This window comes from Callorhinus ursinus, unplaced genomic scaffold, assembly GCF_003265705.2.
Source record: "Callorhinus ursinus isolate GAN/ISIS: 27379988/994484 unplaced genomic scaffold, GSC_fseal_2.0 scaffold45, whole genome shotgun sequence".
NCBI classification, from domain to species: domain Eukaryota; kingdom Metazoa; phylum Chordata; class Mammalia; order Carnivora; family Otariidae; genus Callorhinus; species Callorhinus ursinus.
This window is the reverse complement of record NW_027397107.1, coordinates 5,282,965-5,299,821: the sequence shown is the minus strand read 5'-3', so window position 1 is coordinate 5,299,821 and position 16,857 is coordinate 5,282,965. Positions and strand designations below refer to the sequence as shown.

The window sequence follows — 16,857 nt, the reverse complement described above, 5'->3', positions numbered from 1 at the left end:
AGTAACAAAATAAATGAGCACTAAAATTGGTGTTAAGAGAGGGTACCATGGAAATCCAAAGATAACACCTTCTGGAACTTGAGAAGGCTTTGCCAAAGAGGGAGATTTGAGGAAGCCTTGAATGACAGGTATGGGAAAATAACGGACCGTGAGGAGAGACAAAGGACAATTCTCTATATTTGATATCAACTGTACTTGCCTAAAGCAGGATTTTGGAATGCAATCTTATTTTTTTTTTTAAAGATTTTATTTATTTATTTGACAGAGAGACACAGCAAGAGAGGGAACACAAGCAGGGGGAGTGGGAGAGGGAGAAGCAGGCTTCTAGCTGAGCAGGGAGCCCGATGCGGGGCTTGATCCCAGGACCCTGGGATCATGACCTGAGCTGAAGGCAGACACTTAACAACTGAGCCACCAGGGCGCCCCAGAATGCAATCTCCTAACTTAATTGAACAGTGATAAATAACTATGCTTTATATAGTCTTAAAAACTGATAATTAAAGAAAAGGCCTTATATTTTTAGCAATGTTTTCTAGATTGTTGGTTTGTCTCATTTGGCTCATTGGAGCTTAGGGTTATCATGAGGGCGTAACTAGAGATAGAAATGAAGAGGTAATGTGGGGCCTGAAGATGGAGGACTTTGAGGGCTGACTTGAGAGGTTCGGGCATGCAGGAGATTACACGAACATTTTTCTCTTTTTTGTTATTTATTACCTGACCGCTACACCTGCGAAATTAATCCAGAAGTAACAATCAGTGCTTCAAAACAAGATAAAATACAAAATAAAATTTAAGTGTGTACTGCACATAGTGAGAGTATCATTTGTGAAAATTCTATTTCAGTTTTAAAATATATACAAATATATATTTGAGAGTCCAGTGGAAAATATATAGAGAGAATCTATTTTGGGAATAACCTTGGAAATAAACATTTTCCAACTGCTTTAAAAATCTAGGTAAAGTTAACCATGGTATGACAACTCAATAAATTAGGTAGCCATTAGAAAGAATAAAGACTACCTAGCTATGTGGAACATGTTTTAAAAATGTTAAGAGAAAATAATAAAAAACTATAGTTACATGTTGATTACAGCAATGCAAAAATCACATACACATGTAGAGGGTATCAAAACCTAACATGGGTAAAGAAAATGTCTGGTTTGTTGGAACTGCAAAACTACAAGCATCCTGGTAAGCTGGCTGCAAGGTCATCTGTGCAACACACACTTTTTTAATAAATAGAGAAAAAAACCCCAGATGTTCCACAGGAATCAGTATGGTCCAGGAAATAGCCCTACACTGGATCTTAGTCCATGTGCCATTAACTGTATCACCCTGGGCAATCCCCTGCTCCCCCCTGGGCCTTGGCTGCTTCTCTGTTAAATGAGAATCTTGTTTAGAATCTACATTCTATATGAACTCTTGCTCAGTTCTTTCATGTTCTATAATTCTGTCCTGATTTCTATGGGAAGGGAGGAGAGGGCAGCTCCTGTATTTTATTAGTTTTGTCATCAAATAGTAATCACACTCCAACCTTTCCCTCCTCTTTAAACAACTAACCCACCAGTTAAAGCACAACCCCAGAGAAACAAGGTTATGCAGGCAAACACCTCCTTCCTGCCTGCCTTCCTTAACTAAGGTGGTATACTAGAGGGACATGTTTCTCATCAAAATACTGGTTCACAGTAAATACTCCACCACTCACCTGGACCATGATCTAGATTGGGTCAGGGATGGAGGTAAGACTGACTACTAGTATTTTAAGCTATTGATGGGTTATGTGTACCACCTCTTTTTCCCATAATACTGCCCATTACCCACAACCACGTCACTGACTTACTAAAATTCAGTGAATGACAAATAAAATGGCCAATTCTATCCTGCAGGGCAAAGAGAAAAGAAGAGAAAAGAGAAAAGAATAGGACATATTATTTACTAAGTCACTTCCCAAATAAGGCATTAGTTTTGTGTCATTTCAGGTCTAGGAGTTTGGAAATATAGTATTTCTAGGAATATATTCCACACGTCAAAATCAACTAAATAAAACTGTTTGGAGGTCCCACGAAATTAATCATAACGTAACTTTACAGCTTTAAATACCACCAATTAAATAAAATGTGTAAATAGGGATTTTTCGGATGCTTTCATGTGGATATAAAACTTTGCAGAAGCATGAAACGAATCTAAACAGAAATGACACTACCTAGCTAAACAGAATTAGTTCAAATATCCCAGAAATAAATAATAATGTTCATTGATTAACATGCTGTTTTACCCGAAACATTTTAAAGAGGAAGAAGAGGCAGAAATCACTTCTTCTTCTGGAGAAGGTGGGACAAAGTCTGTATCGTCATCATCTTCGTCAAGCTCAACACATGGAGACGTCTCAATTGAATGTAAATCCGTTTCTTCCAAGTTGTTCTTTTCACTACCATCTAAAGTAAAACCGCGGATAAACACAGGTTACTTTCGTCGCTACTGAGACAGAAAGTGCAGGGCAGGAGCACCGGGGTGGGCGCTCCGGGCGAGTCATCACCAATGCCAGCACCCCCTGCGTGCCCTCCTTCCACACGTCCGTGCTGGGGCTTTCTTCATGAATAATGACGGAGTCACCTGGATTAAGTCTAACGGATGCGGGAATGAGGCTGAAGATCTGCTTACGGATTTGCATGACAGTCTCCAGTTCAATTATGAAACTTCTGTTTTTCTATTTTTCACTCATATTTCAATAAGAGGGAAGTATAAGAGATGAGCCTGATAATTGTACACTGTTAACTTTACCACAAAGGCACCCTAGTTACTAAAGTCCCCCACAGTCAGTGTCTCTCTCTTGACTATGTGGGAGAACGATGCCCAATGGTTGCTTTCCAGTTTACCTTTGACCCAATTTTCTCTTCATAAGCAGCCAGCATTTGATTAGACTACTGTTGTACTTATTATCAATCACTTCTCTGTCCCCTCTCACCCCCTAGTAACCTTGATGGGATTCGGGTGTGTAGAAGCGTTAGTCTCGCACATACAACCACTTCACAGGGCGGGTGCTTCCACACGTGGCAAATCTCAGCTGTGAGGTTCTGGACACCTAAAAACTAGGAGACCTAAACAGATAATGATTTCAATGTCATCTGTAATACTTTAACAGCATAATTAGATCACGTCATATAACCACATTTGGTGGAAACAAGCCATAAAGGAATTATAATGGAAAGGCTTAGTTTCACGTCCCAATTCTGCCACAAGCTAGCCAGTAGACCATCAAGAAACCATTTAACTGGGGCGCCTGGGTGGCTCAGTTGGTTAAGCAACTGCCTTCGGCTCAGGTCATGACCCTGGGGTCCTGGGATTGAGCCCCACATTGGGCTCCCTGCTCTGAAGGGAGCCTGTTCCTCCCTCTCCCTCTGCCTGCCACTTCCCCTGCTCTCTCTCTGTCAAATAAATAAATAAAAATCTCAACAAAAAAAGAAACCAATTAACCTCTATGGACCTTATAGAGCTACCCTTGGTGTTTATATAAAAATTATATTAGAATAAAATCTTTCATTTCATCCGTAGGTCCTGCCTCAAGAAAGTGGCCAACAGACTGTGTAACAGGTCCCTCCACAGAGCCTAAGGACAAAGGCTGTATCTATTTGCTATTGTTCCCAGTGCCTAGCTTTGAATAAATTAATACAGTCAACATACTGAAAGGAGATAAAATATCATTTTTACCTCTTTCTTCTCCTAAATGAGTTTTTAAAGGATAACTCTCCTGAGCATCTCCATGTATAAGCTCTTCAGGATTGGGGTCATCGTCAATGCAAATCACATCATTACTGAACCATTCCGAGTCGTCGTTCTGTTTCTTAGTCAAACATGCTTGCTTGCTTTCAGAGGAGGATGGAGTCAAATCAGCCTTTCCTGTATCTGCTTTGAGAAGCTGTGCTTTCAAAAAGTTTCTCTTAGACTTTTTCGATTTCTGAGCAGTGCTTACTCTCACAAAGTGATTTTTGCATGGCGTAACAAATGCTTTTGAATTTCCAGTAGTATCAAAGTCATCCATATCATCCCAATCATTGATGATAACAAAAGAATCTGATGAAGAACTAAATTCTAATTTCTTGAAAGTAGCATTACTGGATTTCTTTACAATTGGTGTGTTCGGGGTATCACATAAGACTCCCTGTGAAACCTGCAACACATCTGGCAATAATGGTTTTGAAACAGCTCTCCTGGTTTGCTGTCCTGCTGGAGCATTTTTGAAGTCGCTGGGCCTTGTCTGCTGACTTGTAGTGAGGGGCGGAGGTCCAGTGAAGGAAAAGGCCTCAGTGACATTAACATCTTTATCATTTAACACAGGTGTTTTTGCTACTGACACACTAGTGACAGATACATTGTTGGCCGTCGTTATTTTCTTTTTAAAAGTAAAACCTCTGAAAGACAATTGAAAAACTGAATTAGACTGATTAGTTTTAACAAACCCACCAACTATACGAACTCTAGAATCTGTTACTGATGTATACAGCAACTCCTTCGCCGTATCACAAACGAGCAAAGAATCTATCTCCCTCTGATTTTGAAATTTATATGGTAACTTCAGTTACACTTTGTATGCTCTGATCTTTCCAATTTAGAAGCTAATTATTCAGTTTTGAGAGTATCCGGGCCATTCCCACTACTTTATTTCTCAGGGAGGTCATCCTTAATGTCCAGCGGGAGAAGACAGCATAAAAGGAAAAGAGAAGAGACTCAAATGTGGTGACTTGTCTCTCTGATACAAGTTCTATGGGGAAGAGAGGTGACAACTGAACAGGCTACGTTGGAATCTGAAGGACAAGTAAAAGGGACAAGTGTCCTGGATGTCTGCTGGCCTTGGTGACGTGAAGTTTAATGGTAAATTTATAAAGTCCAGCACCCAGAACAGTTGGTAAAGTTCTAGAAATTATTATTAAACATATTACTATATTATACATAATTACATTATCAAATAGAATAGAAATATTTATTAAGGAATAGAAATTATTATTAAATACTGTCAGAAGGAGTTTGGAGTCTAGCTTGGAGGAAAGAAAAATGGAGAGCTACAGTGTCCTTACAAACTGTTTTTGGGAACCATGAGAGACGATGGACTCTAAGAAACAAACTGAGGGTTCTGGAGGGGAGGGGGGTGAGGGGATGGGTTAGCCTGGTGATGGGTATTAAAGAGGGCACGTTCTGCGTGGAGCACTGGGTGTTATGCACAAACAATGAATCATGGAACACTACATCAAAAAGATATATATATGGCTCAGGGGCACCTGGGTGGCTCATTGGTTAAAAAAAAAAAAAAACTGTTTTTGGAATGGATATAAAATTATATTAAAATATTAAAAGTATCTATGTGCCCAAATTTATAAGAAGATTCATTATTCATTCAGCCCACAGATATTTACTGAGCAAGTATTATGCGCCAGGAACCATGCGAAAGTACTGAACATTTATTACCTGAGCTGCTAAAGCAAATGCTCTACCGTTAATTTGCAAAGTGGGAACATCAAGGACCCCTCAGCTTCATTTCCTCATCTGCGCAGTGAAAGGGTTGAAAGATACTTCATTTGTATGATACTGTGGGTCAGTGCGTGTATGAAAGCCAAAATACTTACAAAGATCTTGGTTTAGAAGGACTTAATTTGTTATTAAGTTTGCTGGCTGAATGGCGCTCTAGTTGCTCCTGTAGATTATTCTGGGGAACAGCGGCCATGATCCTAAACAGTGAGGAAAAGAACTATCAGCGGAGTTACGCACTTTGCATTAATCACAGTATTTCTTGGGGGGGGGTGTGCAGTACTTTCCAACTGTGCTCAGATGAATTAGGGTTTTTTGGGTCAATAAACTGTTTTGACATTTTTTCACAACTGGTGGTATTTGAAATATAAAACCCTTAACTCACTGAAGGCTCACTTAAATAGCAAAATGACCTGGTTTCCCTCAATGCTAAAATAAACACAAAAGACATCAGAGAAGAGATTATCTGTAAAGGGTTTGGAGAAAAACAGGACCCGGCTTGGGCTTGAAGAGTAAACAAGCTGGATGGGAGTGAGGTGGGAATGAACGACGAGAGCACGCAGAAAACCACAAGAACAGGTGAAGAGAAAAGAAGAAAGGCATCACCAGTGAGAACAATGGTTTTCCCGCAAGATGCCGTGCTTCACAATCATTAAGTCTCTGCCCGAAAGAGTACTTTCATCATGCACCTTTATACCCCCCGTGCGACGAGTGTGACACTGCTGCGCTACCGTGCAGGATAATGCAGTCTCAGCCACCTTAAAATTCGTGAGGCCGAAGGAAGACAGGATAGCTGATATCTATGCACAGTCAAAAGTTCTCATTCAGGCTGACAGTTACAACCCTCTTTCCCATTCCATCTTTACCAGAGATCTTCGTTTATTTTATGCCATGTACCTTAAGAGGAAGGGTTAACAACACTAGATGATATTCATGGAAATACGAAGTTTTACATAAGTCATACTCCACTAGCTGATTATTAGAATGATCTGTTTAACAACTGTTTTACTTGATTTTTTTAAGTTTGTTTATTTTATTAATCTCTACATTCAATGTGAGTTAAGGGTTTCATATTTCAAATACCACCAGTTGTGAAAAAATGTCGAAACAGTTTATTGACCCAAAAAACCCAAACTCTCGACCAAGATCAAAAGTCACACTCCTCTGACTGAGCCAGCCAGGTGCCCCTATTTTACTTTAGATAGTAGTGAAAACAACTTGGAGGAAATGGAATTATATTCAATTGAGAAATTCCCATTTGTCCAGCTTGATGAAGACGATTATGATATAAATTTTGTTCCACATTCTCCAGAAGGAATGATTTCTGCCTCTTCTTCCTCTTTAATATGCTTTAGGTAAAATAGCTAATTAATTAATAAACACTGAATAATTCACACTGATAATGTGAATTATATTTTTTCTTAAAGACTTTTTATTTATTTGACAGAGACACGAGAGAGGGAACACAAGCAGGGGGAGTGGGAGAGGGAGAAGCAGGCTTCCCGCGGAGCAGGGAGCCCGACACGGGGCTCGATCCCAGGACCCCGGGATCATGACCTAAGCCGAAGGCAGACGCTTAACAACTGAGTCACCCAGGCGTCCCTGTGAATTAGATGTTAATAAAGTTGTTACCAAAGTAACCATAAAAAAGTAGACAGAGGGGTTATAATGAACTCCTACATGCCTGTCACCCAGAGTCAACAATTATCAACTCCTCCAATATCGTTTCATCTGTACACACATCCCAGTGTCCTCACCTTACCATTCTGGAAGTTAACCTCCTCAAATAATGTGTTGTAATCCTGCTGTCCCTTCTTTATTCATTACTTGCAATATTTCTATCAAGAGAAGCCGCCTCTGATCTACTATTTTGTTACCTAGTATAGTACAGTTCACACAGGAAAGACAGGATAAATGTTAGATTCTTTCCTTTACTTATTAATTTCCAAAACAATGACTTGATTTGTTTGTTTTAAAGACTTTATTTGACAGAGAGAGCACACGCAGGGGGAGTGGGAGAGGGAGAGGGAGAAGCAGGCTCCCCGCGGAGCACGGGGCCTGATGTGGGGCTCTGATCCCAGGACCCTGGGATCATGACCTGAGCCGAAGGCAGACGCTTAACGACTGAGCCACCCGGGTGTCCCTGACTTGATTTTCCAACAACCCCCAGTGAGGGTCAATTTTTTCTTCAGTATTATAAACTCACAGGTTAAACATATTAGGTATATTTTAGTCCAATAGTTATCGTCCTTATTGATTCTCCCATTATTTCATGTTTGGCCAGTGGGAGTCTCCTTAGTCCTTTTGACATAACCTTACTAGTCTTTGCGAGCTCCCCTGCTATCTGGAATGAAAAGATATTCCAGGCTAATCTTGTGCACTTTTTGCCCCAGACTTAGAATCAGTCATTTCCCCAAAGAGCCCTGATTTTTTTCATGAAGAATATGTTAAGACCACAGTCTCCATGTGTCCAAAGGCACCTTCCCATTTCGTCCCAATGTGGGGCTTGAACTCACGACCCCGAGATCAAGAGCTGCACGCTCCTCTGACTGAGCCTACCAGAAGCCCTGGCACCTCCCCATTTTATATCCAGTTAAAAGGAATGGTCTTTTGTTGAAATATGCTCTCTCCAAGGTCCGTCCAGTGTGGAAGTCCTTCACGGTATAAACGAGAAACAGTGAAGTCACACTGCTGCCTCTCAGAATTTCAACCTTAGCAGCTGACACGGAGGCAGGGGAACACAGACCTTCAACCTTAAGACACTAGGTAGAACAAAATGGTCCATGGCATCATCATTACTTAACTTTTTCCCACATTCCTTCTAAGTTTTTATCTTATCCCTCTATGAATTTTCCATGTCTTATTTATTTCTGGATCAAAACCAGCCATGGTACTCTAAGAGATTTCCAACATTACTCCATAGCATGATGATATGTGTATTTAGTCATCTCGATAGTACAAATGTTTGATTAAATATTTCATAACTGTAGTGACACATTATGGATTCATAGTTAGCATGCAGTCAGCCTTAACCCTGGACCACCTTTCCCTATTTTTAAGCAACATGACACTTTGGTTATTCCCAGAGGGCAGCATCCTCTAGCCAGAGACATATTCCAAAGCATGGTAGCAAGCACACAATTTTCTTTTATTTTCCTTTTTTTTTATTATGTTCACAATTTTCTATTCATAATCCTTTAGTGGGAACGCTCTTAAGAAGTTGGTGAGTGCTGGGGCGCCTGGGTGGCTCAGTCGGTTAAGCGTCTGCCTTCGGCTCAGGTCATGATCCCAGGGTCCTGGGATCAAGTCCCACATTGGGCTCCGTGCTTGGCAGAGAGCCTGCTTCTCCCTCTACCTGCTCTGCCTGCCGCTCCCCCTGCTTGTGCTAAAAATAAATAAAATCTTAAAAAAAAAAAAGAAGTTGGTGAGTGCTGAGAAGCAAAAAGGTGTCTCCTTTGTACCTACTCCATTAAAACATTAAATTGTTTAACACATAAAAAAATTGTTTACTAACAACAGCAAAGATCAGTGATATAAAATTAAAGGAGGAAAATAAATTGAAAATAGAGACCAGTGAAAAGTTTCACAATACCAAAGAAGAGGAACAAAGTAATGAGCCCAAAAAACTTAAAGGAAAATAAACTTCTGAATTAGACTCACCACAGAAATCACAAGTATAATTTGGAAAATGATCAACAATTTTCTCTCACTTACAGGAGGGAAATCATTCTTAAGCCACTGTAATAAGCAAAATACTGATTCAAAAGTGAGAAAAAAATTACTGAATGAAACAAAATAAACCACAAAACCAGAAAGAATAAATAAATGAGTAAAAAGAAGGAATGAGAGGATGATAACAACCCAGAGCCGGAATACAAAACATATACATAAACATATACCCAGTAAACGAGACTGCTGTAAGTCTTTGTAAATTAAAAGAAACCAAGGGCAAAAAATAAACGACCAAAGGGGTCCTATCTGAACAGTACCTTAAATAAACAAAAAGAATTTAGGCCAGAAATTGAGAGGACCTTTCTTTAACAAACAGACTGTGATACTAAGAAGTAGTCCAATGACATTAAACTGAAAGGAAAAAAAATTTAAGTAATCTCTACACCAACATGGGGCTTGAACTCACAACCCTGAGATCAAGAGTTGCATGCTCCATTGACTAAGCCAGTCAGGTGCCCCTAAAAGGAAAAAAAAAAAAAGATCCAAACAACTTTCATTCACTTGTGACAAGAAGAGAAATACCTTCTTGGAGTTCTTTTTTTTTTTTAAGATTTATTTATTTATTTATTTGAGAGAGGGAGACAGAGAGAGAGTAGGAGAGCGAGTAGGGGTAGGGAACAGAGGGAGAATTTCCAGCAGATTCCAGGTTGAGTGTGGAGCCTGATGGGGGGGCTCAATCTCACAACCCTTCCATCATGACCTGAGCCCAAACCAAGAGTCAGATGCACAGCTGACTGCACCACACAGGTGCCTAGAGTTTTAACATTGTGAGGTACAAGCCTTATCTCCCAAACTGGTTGTTAAGAAATTTGCAAACAGATGGGGCTCCATGCTCAGTAGGGAGTCTGCTTCTCTCCCTCTGCCCCTCCCCCAGCTCACACACACATGCACACTCTTTCCCTCTAAAATAAATAAATCTTGGGGTGCCTGGGTGGCTCAGTCGTTAAGCGTCTGCCTTCGGCTCAGGTCATGATCCCAGGGTCCTGAGATCGAGCCCCACATCGGGCTCCCTGCTCCGCGGGAAGCCCGCTTCTCCCTCTCCCACTCCCCCTGCTTGTGTTCCCTTGCTCGCTGTGTCTCTCTGTCAAATAAATAAATAAAATCTTAAAAAAATAAATAAATAAAATAAAATAAATAAAATCTTTAAAAAAAGAGAAATGTTCAAATAGCAACACTGACTTTATAAAAACACAAATTTTGGTAGACACAAGGGGTGGCTTGCAGACTCTGTGTCCCTGCCTTGCCAGGAAACTACGAAAGTTCCTGTGGAAGTGAAGCAGAATTTCCTAAGAACATCAGGGGTAGAGAAGAGAACACCTATGATGGCTGTGAAGGCCCATGGATGTCCAACTGATGTCTTTGGATGGTCACGAACTTACTGTGGAAAGAGAAGATGCACTAACATCCAGAACACTAAAAGCCACGTTGACGTGGCCCGAGTCAGTCTGCTGAGAATGAGACTACTGAGGTCAATTTCAGAGAGATCCCTTCATGTATGCTATCAAAAGTATGTGTGGGGGCGCCTGGGTGGCTCAGTCGGTTAGGCATCAGACTTGATCTGGGCTCAGGTCATGATCTTGGTGTCGGGAGATTGCCCCGCGTGGGGCTCCGCACTGGGCATGGAGCCTGCTTGGGATTCTCTCTCTCCTTCTGCCCCTACCACCAGTCTCTCTTAAAAAAAAAAGTACATGTGTATTTTCCCTACAAGGTTCACTACACTAACAGCGCCACAGAAATGCCCGAATTCTCAACTGCACCTGAAACTGCGCTGGAAATGCTGGTGGCTGCTAACTTCTAGGTTGTTAAATACGATAAATCATAATAAACCATTAACTTCTTTCAGTGTTTCAAAATAAACAAATAGAAACAAAAATTTAAAAAGTTCGTGGAAGGAGCGGCTCATCTGAGTTAACCAGGTCTGAGACGTATTCTGAGAACATTGGCAGGAAAACGACTGTTGCTGTGAAATGCACAGTTATTACAACAAAAGTAAGGTTAAAGACTGCAGAAAAACAGAAGGACATAGGACAGAGAAAGCCAAGTTTTCCTCCTCTTTTTTCTTTAAGGGCAGAATTTCTTTTCTTTCAAATAAATGAGACTAAAGTTACTATTATGGGATCTATCACAATCAGTACTACCTTCTTTCTAGGTCAAGCCTTTCTTTTATTCTTTTTGTTGTCTTAGGATGGCTACTTCAGGACATGGGGATACACTACTTAAAAAGACTGCTCTTAAGAAATCCAGTGCCAACTAACATTCAGGTATGTCTCGCACTGTTTCCACTTTTCTGCTGGTAGTGGAGGTTTCAGGGGTGAGCTCCACTTGGTTACTGTTCAAAGGGAGGAGCTAACTTTCCTGGGGCAAAAGTGAGGGCCAATCATAACCTTACAAACCTCAACTTCACCTCAACGAGGCACCAGGGACAAGCAACACTCTCTCTAACCAAACATCAAACAAACACAATTTCTAGAAGAAGAGGGACTTTTGACTAGGATTTCATAAATGTGTGTTTTCTTCATTTATTGTCATACATAGTTTATCTTCTAGGAAGAGGCATATCTGTTTGAGTTACCCAAGAAGAGCAGAGCTGTCAAAATGTGGAATCTGACTGTATCCCACAAGAAAGGGAAATTTATTAATTACTGAGTATCAGGTGGTTGCTAGGTCCATTTTCCCAAAGATCTTCCATATCGCTATTTTTATTACAAAGGTTTTAATTATCTCTCTCTCTCTTTAATACCTGTAGTAAAAGTGTATTTAAAGTAATTCTCCATCTTTTAGACTTTTATTTAACTTCCAGTTATATTTGATAAGTAAAATTAAAACGGATAAGAGCTATAAAAAGAACCTACACATTATATCAAAGAAGAGTCCAAGGCAAAGGGAATAAATAAAAGTCATTGCAGAATGATAAAAAGCCCAAACTATACTTAATCTCTATGACCCAAACAACACAGCAAGAAAATGAATAAAGCTCAAACTATTAAAAATGCAAGGAGAAATAATGGAAAGAAACAGAACTGTAAGATCAGCTTCACTTTACTACAAAACACAAAGACCAGTGGAAATGAGAAATGTACTAAGATCCCAGCTTCTTTGGTCAATCCTGCCACAAATTCACTGTGTGGCTTGGAGGAATTCATTTACTCTCTCTAGCATCCTCATTTGTAAAATAAGGAGGTTGGGTGGGAGAATTTCTGTGTTTCCTTCTAAAATTAGCCTTCTATGATTCCAGAACTAAATGGTATCTGGCAGGAATAAAATGAGAAGTAGAGAATATAATCCTTTAAAAAATGTTGATAAGCAATAAAAAAAACTGTCCAAAGAAACAATATACACAAAAAAGTAGAGGGGTGCCTGGGTGACTCAGTCGTTCAGTGTCTGCCTTCAGCTCAGGTCATGATCCCAGGGTCCTGGGATCGAGCCCCACATCGGGCTCCCTGCTCCGTGGGAAGCCTGCTTCTCCCTCTCCCACTCCCCCTGCTTGTGTTCCCTCTCTCGCTGTGTCTCTCTCTGTCAAATAAATAAATAAAATCTTAAACAAAAACAAAAAAGGTAGAGATTACATAGTTTCAACTTGGAGGCACAAGTTAATAAAAACAAATTAATAAGGAAAATAAAAGCAAAATTTAGAAAGTTTAAATTATGGTCTAAATAAAACAACTGGAGCTGATAAAAAAATCTCAATATTATAGAATAATACTATTTTTAAACAGTGAAAATTAAAACACTATATATTGAACTCTTAGTTGGCAGTGATTCTTAGCATTTTAGGTCAGAGATTCTGATAACAATCTGATGAAAGTAATGGACCCTCTGTCCAGAAAAATGAACACAATTTTGTCATAAGTTTCAGGTGGTTCTGAGTCCCACCAGAAACCCATAACCCTTTGTAAGAATCTGCTTTATCTTCTTTATCCATTCTATATTATATGTTAAAAAAAAAAGATAATAGGAAGGGAAAAATGAAGGGGGGGAAATCGGAGGGGGAGATGAACCGTGAGAGACCATGGATGCTGAGAAACAAACTGAGGGTTCTAGAGGGGAGGGGGTGGGGGGATGGGTTAGCCTGGTGATGGATATTAAAAAGGGCATGTATTGAATGGAGCACTGGGTGTTATATGCAAACCGTGAATCATGGAACACTACATCAAAAACTAATGATGGCGATTAACATAATAAAATAAAATTTAAAAAATCTGCTTTATCTGAGTATGACTGAAGGAAAGGAAAACAAGGAACTAGTTATACATTGTATAATCTTAGAAAAAGCACAGAATAACAATTCAAAAAAAATTTTTTTAAGATTTTATTTATTTATCTGACAGAGAGAGAGGGAGAGGGAGAAGCAGGCTCTCCACTGAGCAGGGAGCCTGATGCAGGGCTCAATCCCAGCACCCCACAGGATCACAACCTGAGCCAAAGGCAGATGTTTAACCAACTGACCTACCCACAGGCCACTAAAAAAAATTTTTTTTAATGGCATGAAAGCCAATAAAGAAAAATTAGGGGAACTGATAACACTAAGAGGTTGTTTCTAGAGCACAATAAAGGGACAAATAGTAAAATAAAATATGAAAGGACAAGGTAAAATACAAAAAAAGAAATAAAACATAAAGAGAAACATATAAACACTAAGTACAAAAGTATGATAGTTGATTTGAAAAATCCAAATTAAATACTTTTCTGAAAAAAATATGTCCTCCATATCGATACAAGATATAGGAAACCAAAATGAACAGTCAAAAACAGAAAGAACTATAAAGTTTCTCTAAAAAGCACCAAATTCATGCTGTAACACAAGCATGATCCTGACCCTAAAACATCATAAGAACAAAGTAAGAAACTTAAGTTCATGCTCACCAACCTCAAATGGGCCTGCAGCTCTGCTGGGGAAAAGTACATTTCTTTGGTTAATCTACTCTCACCTTACTTCCTCAAACTTCCTACTCCTCTCTCTCAGCATATGACTTCCTTTCTACATTACAGAGAACACAGAAACCACCACAGGAAACTTTCTCACTTTTCTGCTGCCAAACATGCAAGCCCACCCTTTATGCGGACCCAGCCTACTCTCTTTGACAAGATCAAGTTCTCCACCTGAAACTTTAGATTCCCCTACACATCCTCCATCTTCCCAAAAATCTTACTCTATTTATTACTAAAACCCCAAAACACGACACTTATATGACTCTGTATCTCCTTTCCTGTAGAGCCATACTTTTTTTTTTTTTTTTTAAAGATTTTATTTATTTGAGGGCACCTGGGTGGCTCAGTTGGTTAAGCAACTGCCTTCAGCTCAGGTCATGATCCTGGAGTCCCAGGATCGAGTCCCACATCGGGCTCCCTGCAGGGAGTCGGCTTCTCCCTCTGACCTTCCTCCCTCTCATGCTCTCTCTCTCTCAATAAATAAATTAAAAAAATTTAAAAAAATGGCACAGTTGGTTAAGCGACTGCCTTCGGCTCAGGTCATGATCCTGGAGTCCCGGGATCGAGTCCCACGTCAGGCTCCCTGCTCAGCGGGGAGTCTGCTTCTCCCTCTGACCCTCTTCCCTCTCGTGCTCTCTGTCTCTCATACTCTCTCTCTCAAATAAATAATAAAATCTTTAAAAAAAAATTAAAATTAAAAAAATTAAAAAAAAAAGATTTTATTTATTTGAGACAGAGAGCTCATGCAAGGGAGGAGCAGGAGCAGAGGGACAAGCAGACTCCCTGCCAAGCGTGGAGCCGGACGCTGCACTTAATCCCACAACCCTGAGATCAAGACGTGAGCTGAAATCAAGAGTTGGACGCTTAACTGACTGAGCCACCCAGGTACCCCTGGAGCCAAACTTCTTGAAAGACTTACCTTCACTCTCCATTTCCCCACTCAAACAACCACTCTTCTCCTCTTATAAATCTGGCTTCTACCCTGACCACAATGCTAAACGCTTAATAGGGCCACTAATATCTCTATGTTACTTAATCCAATGGCCTTTTCTGACCCTTCCCTTTTCTGACCTCTAAGTATATGACATAGTTGACTATATGCTCCTTCCTGAAACAAGAGGCTTCTATCAGACCCTCTTGACACAATTTACTCCTAACTCATCCTTCAACATGTCAACTGAATCATTACTTCCTTAAGGAAAACTCCATACTTAGGTAGTCGCATAAGAGGTTAAGAGCATGGGTCCTGGGCCAAAGTACATGGGTTTCTGTCCTGACTCTGCCACTTATTAGTTAAGTACCTTTGGACATTATCATTTAACCTCTCTGTACTTCAGATTCCTCATCTATACAGTGCCCACCCACCTCATGTGGTTGTTATGTGAATTTAAGTGAATTATATTTGTGAAGTGTTTAGAATGGTCTCTGGTAGACAGTAAGCAATATATATATGTGTGTGTTTGATAAAGAACAATTCCCCTATAATACACTCTTATAATAACAAATACTCCTCAACTGCAGTTATTGTAGTTTTAACTCTACATTCATTTTTGTAATTATTTGATTGGTTATTTCTTCTACTAGATTGTAAGTACTACGCAGACTGGGCCATTATTTTCTTTTTTAAGATTTTATTTATTTATTTGTGAGAGCGAGAGAGAGAGTGTGTGTGCGCAAGCAGGGGGGGCGGCAGGCAGAGGGAGAAGCAGGCTCCCTGCCGAGCAGGGAGCCCGATAGGGGACTCGATCCCAGGACCCCGGGATCACGACTCAAGCCAAAGGCAGATGCCTAACCAATTGAGCCACCCAGGCATCCCCATTATTGGTTTTATAACCCATAGTGTCTCTAAGTACCTAACACTTAACTAATACTTATTAAATGAAAGAATAAAAACAATTTTAAAGAATATAGAAAGGATGGCTCAAAAGGACTTTATTATTTTAAAGATTTATTTATTTATTTGAGAGAGAGAGAGAATGTGAGAGTGTACACATGTGCACAAGGTGGGGGGAGGAAGGGGCAGAGAGAGAAGGAGAGAGAAACTCAAGCAGACTCAGCTCTGAGCGTGGAGCCTGATGCAGGGCTCAATCTCACGACCCTGAGATCACGACCTGAGCCAAAACCAAGAGTCAGGTGCTTAACCAACTGCGCCAACCGGGCACCCCTCAAAAGAACTTTAACTGTGATCAACTATGCCTTATCTTAGAAATGTAAAGCTGGTTTAACATTAAGTAAAACCATTAATATGATATGTCATCTTAACAGTTTACATAATAAAAATCAGTATGATCAGATCAACAGATTTTAAAAATACATTTCTAGTGGGGTAAAACACATAAGCAGTAAAGTGCACTGAACTTAAATGTACGTCTCAATATAGTTTTACTTATATATTCAACTATATAAACAACATTCAAATCATAGTACAGAACATTTCTAACACCTCAATATGCTTTCTTGTTCCCTTTCCCAGTTAATATACCCCAGATGTAACCACTATCTGACTCTATTACCAATGATTAGTTTTGCCTCTTCTTGAACTTCTTTATTCATATATAGAGAATTATACAGTATGTACTACCAATGCATTTTTGAAAAGCCATCTGATAAAACTCTATTTCTAATAGACTAAAACACAGAAGTTAAAATTAAGGCCCAATGTAGTATTTTATATTT

General features: G+C 39.8%; 1 protein-coding gene and 1 pseudogene across 3 annotated transcripts in view; one reads left to right on the top strand and one right to left on the bottom strand.

Moving 5' to 3' along the window:
• Window positions 1–16,857, bottom strand: part of BLM (BLM RecQ like helicase) — a 90,647-nt gene that overhangs the window by 57,873 nt on the left and 15,917 nt on the right. For all 3 annotated transcript variants that reach the window (XM_073882224.1, XM_025893016.2, XM_025893015.2), the window contains exons 2-4: window positions 5,619–5,720; window positions 3,709–4,409; window positions 2,276–2,435 (exon numbers count right to left, since the gene is read on the bottom strand). In XM_073882224.1, the coding sequence (XP_073738325.1) occupies window positions 2,276–2,435; window positions 3,709–4,409; window positions 5,619–5,716 (959 nt within the window). In that variant the 5' untranslated portion in view covers window positions 5,717–5,720. The remainder of the gene's footprint in view (window positions 1–2,275; window positions 2,436–3,708; window positions 4,410–5,618; window positions 5,721–16,857) is intronic.
• LOC112839905 (elongin-C-like) lies at window positions 10,591–11,050 on the top strand (annotated as a pseudogene).